Here is an 8,670-nt window from a genome sequence, read left to right on the forward strand (position 1 = left end):
AAAGCACTGTGTTCTGTGACTCAAATTTTACCAAGACCTTTTCTCACACAAGTGCTCCCAACCTAAAGAATCTAAGGTAGTAAAAATATAGAAACTCATCTATATCAGAAGGAAGTGGCCCAGGTTATTCACCTGTAGCTGCATGTCAAACCTGTCTTCTGTTGTCACCTTGGGACAACAAAAACCTGCCGGACAGTTTGAGGGTTCCATAAGGTTATGTTTCCAGGTATACCTGTCCTTTATTTAATAGGGCCAATGCATATGGGCACATGTTCAGGACATGACACAGTGTCTGCTGTCCTTGGCAGTGAGCGCACTTGGATTTCCCCCATCGAATTTCTTTGGTCATGTGTTGGGAGCCTTCCGCGAATTCAAAAACACTTTAACTTTAGGTAGATGTTGACAAGTTAAGCAAGTTTCCCTATACTTGGAGTCAGATCTACCGTACATTTTTCTAGTTTCATGTCCTCTTCCTTTCGCAGGCGGAATCTTACCTTTTGGCACACTTTTTCTTTTAAATTTGTATACTGGGTATTTGCTTGCCTCATTGCCCATGACTATGGTCAAGGCTGTATACCTGTGGTTTTGCGCCTTAGCATTGCTTGAAGACTCTGCATGGCTACTGGGCATTCTTAACTCTGTAGGTAAATCTGTTCCATCGAGGTGAGGCCTAGGCAATTACCATTACTTAGCACTTAGTTCATCCTATGCCTTGGCAACTGGCTATGGTATAATATTCCAGGGTTAGCTGACTCTCACATTGCCCAATTTGTCTGGTACTAGGTGATGCTGTAGTTTAAATCAGTGAGGTATGTACATAAAATGTGAAGTACTATCAAGATGTATAAAATCATTAAAAAAATGTATATTGAAAAGCACATTTATATTCACCAGGGATTGAGGACGCTTCTATGTTTATGATTATGTAACAGTGAGGTTCAGGTGCCACCAACTGACTTAAACTGGTCCGGTCTTTTTTGCCTAGCAGGAGACTGCACTACTTGCCTATTGCCGTTTCAATTATTCCATATTTTTTCTCTTCCCAACCAAAAAGCTTTGATAATCAAAAAGCTACATGTGGGCGAATGAATCTGTAACTATTGTATTTCAAAACCAGTGGAAGATGAAAATATAATACATCTTATTTCTAACTTCCTTTCTAACGACCAGGAAAAAAGAGCTATTGAAGAGGCCTGCAAAACCCACAAAAATTTCCAAACGTTTACTTTCGAAACAAACCTATAACCCTGTTAATGTGTCATACACACTGTAACCCACTCATTATAGAAAATGTGGAACACTTTGTCTTCCAGGGGACACTTCGTCTTCCAATGCTCTCAGAAAGGAAGTCAAACCCAAAGTGACACAGCTGGTAGGCACATCATGTAGGGTAGCCTGACTCCCTAGTCTCCTGGGAGGAGTTCCAAGTGAGCTTGTGTTATGCTAAGGTCACACCTACTTGGTCACACATTTCCAAACCAGGCCCAGTTGGGATGTTTGCGGAAATGAAAGTGTTTATCAAGAAATAAACACAAGTACTGATGACTATTTTGGACACTTTAAAAATAATGTGTTGTCTTTCATAGTATATTATTAACATACATTCGCATAATTCCACCAGGTGCCATTATACCGCCACCTCAAAAAGCGTTGTTATAGAGGCCATCTCAAGATTGTCTTCAACACCTAAATATCTGAATTGTATTACATTTGAGATATTTAACATTCGGTGTTCAAGACAATCTTGGGAAGACCTCTATGCTAACGTTTTTTAAAGTGGCGGTATTATGGCACCTCGTGGAATTATGATAGTTGTCATCATGTTATATATTTTCATTCCCAAAAACTGTCTGACCCGCCCAATTTGGTAATGTGACTGTACCAAACACAAGGGCAGGGATCTGGAGATTGTTAGCCAGGCATCATAGTTAGCCTGCTTTGTCAAATTTGCTGGGAACACATGTGTGACTAATGAAGATTTTCTAGGAGTATGCATGGGGCCCAGGTTCCCTGTATGGGCCATCCCAAGAAGATTCTAACTATGAAGCCTCCAGGGGCCTGAGGTCTATCATGTGGGTGGGATTCAGTAGCTGTCTTAAGTGTATGTTTACCAAGGATTAGTCACGGTGTGCCAAGGGAACCTACCACAGAGACAATTCCCTGGTAGCCCAAGCAACTAGTACTGGGTAGGTAGATCATATTGGAATTAATTGTTACTTCAAGACATGCAAAGTGACATGCAAAGCTCAGGAATATCAAAATCACTTGCCACAGGCTCTCTAGATCTGGCATACACAATGTTTCATATTTTATTAAGTCAGAGAACCATTATTATTATAATAGGTAAACTAGATAAACCAGACTATTTACCTACACTTACTACCAAAGCAATTATAGTTATCTCCAAACCTTAAAGTACATGTAGACCTTCACAAAGACTAAATCTGAACTTCTGAATGCATAAGCATCAGTTTAAGCCCCCCTCACACGAGAGCACGAATGAGCCGGAATACTGTCGGAATGAAAATTCTTTTTTTATTCGTAGCAATTCCTGGCAATTTGTAGTGTGTTCCAAAATTTCTAACTGCTTTCCAGCTATTTGTGCCCGTTCTTAAATTTGGCTAGACAGAAAGTTTTTGACATGTTAAGAACTGTTGAGGTGCATTCGAAGTGGAGAAATATCGAATGGCATTCATAGTGGATTCTAAGTGTATTTTAACTGGTCTAACTGCAGTTTGACTGCATTCTACTGCATTCCAACATTATTCGAAATATCTTATTTCATTCGATGGAGAACTGAAACGATACTGAGCCATCTCAAATCCTGCCAGAATGTGGCCGAAAGAATATCTGGAATGCTCAGTGAGAATGTCTAGAATACACTACGAATTCACAGTAATAGAAAAGAATTTTCATTCTGACGGCATTCTGGCTCATCCTTCTCATGTGAAGGGGATATAAGGTTCATTTGGAATTCCCTACCGAATGGCCCTGAATGCAGTGGCACAAATTTTGTAAATACTTCATTCCGGCTGGTTTTGCTTGATTCCTGCTGATTTGGTTTCAGTGTGAAGGCCCTACAAGCATCAGTCAAACCTGACAAATAAAAACAACCACAAGTTCCCCATCACAACCACTTACCCTAGACACCTACTTTTCCCCTTCAAGTGCTTATATCACCAACAACACTAAAATACTACAGATTAAAAGCAACCATCATGTATTTTATGATGGTTGCTTATAAGTATTATTCAATGAACATAGCACACAAAACATTATCCCTTCTGATTTCCCAATGGTGATAGTGATCATTGAATTTTTCAGAAAATCAAGTTAATTTCTGCCCGTGGCATCATAATAACACGGTTTAAGCCCCCCTTGCAATAAATTCAATGCAGTAATTATTGAATTGTTATGGGTAACTAAATTCTAGACCTACCAAACCTAGGTTAGCCGGCACGCCATGACCTGTATCGAACAGTTTTTGAACAGGTTTTCTATGCAGTTCGAATCGATCACTCTGCGGTCCTTAGCAACGCATTGCTAAGGAAACGTTTGTCACACGTCAGGTGGATGAAGTTTCATCCGAGTTAATTACAGCTGCTTTAGACCTGAATTGTCGGCCTTTCTACCAAGATTGTGTTATATGTGTCATATATAGAGGAATGTCATGTAATTTTGATATGATCCATTTTTGTGGGTTTTTACAACTACCGGTAGGTGTAGTTTCCTGATCATATTCGTTACACAATGAAAGTGGCAAAATGGTGGTGCCATATTGAGCTAAATTTTTTATCACGACTGTCTGAAATGCTATTCCCTACATTTTCCGGCAAATTTTGCCGACAGAATAATGAAATTCTCGTCAAAATTATACATGGTTGTAGCTTTGACGTCCAGCCTCCGACATATTTTCAGCATTAAGGTATAATAGAGCTGATCTGCCAGGTCAAAAACCATTTTGATTGTTTTTAAGCCAGTGGTTGTACGTGTGGTATAATCCTTAGGAAAAGAATTTTGTTGTAAATTGTGGCTGCTGTATCTAATACTGTAGACTGATTCCTCTGTACATGTTGTTAGTTGTACATATACATAGCCAAGGTTTCCAGAACCAAGATGTCAGCTCTATCAAGAGGGAATTAAATATTCTTTCACGATTAAACTTCAAGGAGTGGGTCACTCAAAGCATCGGCCTGCCAGACTTCAAAATGTAATTGAAAGGTGCTAGCGCTTGTCTGAACATTGATTTCCAGACAATTCAATGTTTCCGGTGGAAAGGGGTGCCTTGCCACTGACCGTCATTTTTAGTAAAAACCGTCATTAGAAACAATTTCATTAAAATGCTGTTAAGGGCAATTTCTTTCAAGGCTGATGTACGGAAAAGACGACTTTTCCTACTAGTAGGATAATGGCCTTCTCGGCAAGAAAGGTCATCAATTTGTCGTGTAATATAGAAAATTGAAAATAAATTGTTAGGATACATTTTCTGAAATCATCGATGGCACGAAACCACCCCAAACCCGTATAGATCATACGATTTGGGTAATCAGGAGTCAAGGCCAATACACATTATATGTCTATTGCCAACTTTCTTGATCATTCATAGTTATTTGATTGACATTTCAAATGCCTTTTTATAGACATTTCTCCTTCAAGTATATCACCACAGTACAGGGACAAACAACATGTGTAACTGGTCTTCACTGTGAACTACTTTATCAATGTTGAGCATGATGCAAATGCTTTTAAAACAAAACAAAACAAAGCCAACAAAACACTTGCTTTATGTAGCTTGATATCTAGATGGAAAAACATCTGGCAGTAGGACAAAAGCAGCACAATATCCATATCAAAGTCATGTCCATATCAAAGATTTTTAAAACAGTACTGGTTCGATTACAATAGCACTGGTGCACTGTGAGGCTCAATGGGTGAATTTAAGCATTAAGCTACACTTGCCCTGTTATCGTTCTTAGGGGCCCCAACCTTCTGACACTTCTTTGTTAGCCCAAGACCTATGTATCTAACACTCCAATGATTTGGTGTCCGTAGCATCATCAGATCAAAAGATATATAAAACATAAAACTTCATTAATTATGAAAATTAGGAATCACTTAACACAATTGCTGTCTAATTATATTCATCTTCAATTAAACTACCTTTGGCTAAGCTTTAAAGTATGGCCTAGGTTCCCGGAATTCTGCAGAATTCTGGCTAAGCTTCCCAGAATTCTGCAGAATTCTGGCTTAGGCTTCCCAGAATTCTGCAGAATTCTGGCTCAGGCTCCCAGAATTCTGCAGAATTCTGGCTCCAGTTCCCAGAATTCTGCAGAATTCTGGCTCCAGTTCCCAGAATTCTGCAGAATTCTGCAGAATTGGGCTAAACCCCAGGGGGTCATCAATGGCTGCTACGTATTCTTAACCTCATTTTTACCTAACATATGCGATATTAAGCCTTTGGGGTTAAAGATTGCTGAAATACGGGAGGTTGTCCCAAATTAAACCGGAATTCCCAAATTAAACCGGAGGGTGTTTAAGGGAACCCTGGACACGAAGAGTACCTAACTTCGGTTTGGGAGGTAAAAAGGCGGTGGAAGGAGAAGATGCTTTGTCTTCCAATACCTTGTCCTACACACAATGGATAACAACTCACTGTGCCCCTACGGCCTCATAAGGCAATGGCGGGTAACCTTTATATGATTGCGTATACCCCTACTTTCGTGGTACCACAAAACCGATAACATTCTCCTACAAACAGTCGAACCCCGTCGTAGACCAAGCCATGTTCAAGGACGAGGGTTCGTCTCTGTGTCGGAGAATGAAAAATAAGGATTGCTCTACAAACGTTACTTACAGTGTAGATATCTACATTTAGGGAACTGATAAAAAGATTTATTACTTACCACCGTTCTTGGAGGATGCAGACTCCCTCAGCCCCTCCTCCCTCAGCGGACGGGCGAGCTCGGGCTGTTTCTTCTCCAAGACTTTGACGAAGGCTTCAAACGCCTCCGCTCCCTTCTGTGGCAGGATCTTCAGGAACCTGGTGGCGCGGTCTGTGGGAGTCTGGCCGGCCAGAACCTCCGCCTCCTCGCTCTGGTCAAATACCTGGGAGTCAGCGCAAAATATTGTGTTAACTCCATGAATTGGCTTATTTGTGTGTTTGCTTACGTGTTTGATTGTTTCTTCTGTATGGACTATGATGATATTTGATGGATGGATAAGTCTTGGGAAGGTCAATTTTGTGCTCTCAGATCTCTCTGAGATCAGGTCTGTGGGAGTCTGGCCGGCCAGAACCTCCGCCTCTTCGCTCTGGTCAAACACCTGGGAGGCAGCACATAAAATCAGTCTCTACCAGTCTCCCGCCTGGCCGAATAGTAGTATATTAGTAGGGGACTTTGGCCACGTCAGGAATTAAAGTCTGGATAGTCTTCAAAAGACTGACTAAGATCCCATGGCAACTTATTTGTCCCTATATTTGGTGGCCTATTTCTTCTCTTTTGTCATCCAGCTGACACGTCTGCTTGGAGACTAGCATAAAGTATGCCGTCATATTTTGTTACCTCCATGAAAAATGGAGGTATTGTTTTTTGGTTTGTCTGTGTGTTTGCTTATTTCCTCTGTATGGATTGTGATGATATCTGATATAAGGATAGGTCTTGGTAAGGCAAAAGTCAATTTAGGGATTTCTTGTGGCTCTACCAGACTCCACAGGTTGCTGGAAAAATAATAGAAATTGGACGCAGACAGACGCAGACAGATAACATGTCAGACGAGTCGGTCGCAAACCATACTCCACAGCCAGCTAATTCCTCTGTCATGTTATGCATCTAACATTTGTTCAATTTTTACTTTTTTTCCCGCCACCTGTTGAGCCTGGTAGAGGCTGAGACTTCCATACGAACCACATACGACGGACCTGAATATATACGCACACGTGTGTGAACCCCTCTTTCGGGTCTTACAAGGGAAAATACCTGCCTGTCATTCCTTAATGTTTGGAGTCGGCTGGATTAAGACGACTGGTGGTTAAGTAAACAGTTCTACTCGGGTGTAAAGTACAGCCCTTAAACATCGTCAACACCTCATCGGGCGAATGAATGAGACAATAACAACGTCCACAATAAAAGCATTAAGGAAAGATAACACAACATTGTTCCCCTAGCAATAGGGGTTACTCTAACATGGTGCCACGTATGCACGCCACAGTTGACACAAAGGGGGAGATTTCAAAGTCTCACCACAATCAAAACATTTACAGTACATTTTTATGCCTCCAACACATTAAGATTTTCACGTCTGAAAGAATGCAAGACAATTGGACTGAATTGTGGCTGACTCCGTGTACTGTAGTGGTGACAACATCATCATATTCAATCTCCAATCATATGTAGGATTCGGCTCAGTCTTTCAAGTGTATGTTTTTGGGATATTATGGGTCTTTTTAGGATCCGCAAATAAAGGAAGACTTTCTAAATGCCACTCGAACTCAAAATCAAACACTAAACATTGAGACTTAGGAAGTTATAAATCTACTCCATGGTTTGGTTTAGGGCCAAAGTTGAACCAATTCAGGGGCGGTGGCAGTGCGTTTATCGTAACGTTATCCACACGTGCAAACAAGGCAAGTTCTTTGCTTTCTCAGCAACAAAAGCACTTTGATAGTATTCAGCAAGACTTCACGGAACAATTTGTACCTCAGTGTGTGAACACTGCAATATTTACATCCGGCACCCATGGCTTTTCGGCAACAATTTCTCCGTGGCTATGTACATTCTCTGGTTAACGCAACTTAACGTACAGCGTGTTTGTCGTGAGCAATCACCGAATGTTACATCAAACATGACATGCGTCTTTTTACAGCAAATATATCCAAGAGTGCCTAGACCTTAGAACCAATATTGTAAATGATACTCAAGCAAGACTTAACATGCTGATATTTTGATACTTATCCGTAGTCACTCATATAGGTAATTCATCATGTATGCACCTGTTTGTCCACATAGATGTTTGTAGCAGTCCTTACAACAGTCTCTGTACTTTTGTTGTGTCAATAGACATATCATAACGCCTTAGAAAGGCCTGGTGGAGGCTAGTATCAGTCAGTAGTACATGTAAGTCGGATTGAACAAGTTTAAAGCAAGATTTGACGAACACATGAAAGGACATCCTGTCGTCTATGACTACAGGGCACTGGATCATCCCCTAAGACCGACAATGTCAGTATCCTGAATTGAAGAGCAGCCCAAACTGTAGTGGTCACTCCTACCGGGCTGGAACAACTCTACTCTACTCTACTCTACTCTACTCTACTCTACTCTACTCTACTCTACTCTACTCTACTCTACTCTTGAAACCACCTTACCGCCAACATCTGTACGAGCACCCTGGTGGTCTGCATGTCCCGTACCAGCTGGCGGTGGTACCTGCGCAGCAGCAACTTGTGGAGATCCTTCATCTCAGTCATCGTCCCGCGCACACGTCAATCATAATTACGTCATGGTCAATCATATCTGGGCAGGCCGTCCAACGCTGGACGTAGGCACACTTGACCAAACTTCGTCCGCGGTTTGACCCACCGAGTCCACGGTGCGTTCCCATCCACTGCGTCACCTTTCACCCTTTGCGTTTGGGGCCAATTTAGTTAGACTTGTCCACCTCTGGGCTACTATA

General features: G+C 41.4%; 1 protein-coding gene across 1 annotated transcript in view; it reads right to left on the reverse strand.

Annotated features, from left to right (window-relative positions):
• LOC118421396 overlaps positions 1-8,670 on the reverse strand; it is a 21,148-nt gene extending 12,478 nt beyond the window's left edge. Inside the window, exons 1-2 of the mRNA XM_035828660.1 lie at positions 8,363-8,670; positions 5,904-6,105 (exon numbers count right to left, since the gene is read on the reverse strand). Of these exons, the coding sequence (XP_035684553.1) occupies positions 5,904-6,105; positions 8,363-8,464 (304 nt within the window). The 5' untranslated portion in view covers positions 8,465-8,670. The remainder of the gene's footprint in view (positions 1-5,903; positions 6,106-8,362) is intronic.

This window comes from Branchiostoma floridae, chromosome 8, assembly GCF_000003815.2.
Source record: "Branchiostoma floridae strain S238N-H82 chromosome 8, Bfl_VNyyK, whole genome shotgun sequence".
NCBI lineage: Eukaryota > Metazoa > Chordata > Leptocardii > Amphioxiformes > Branchiostomatidae > Branchiostoma > Branchiostoma floridae.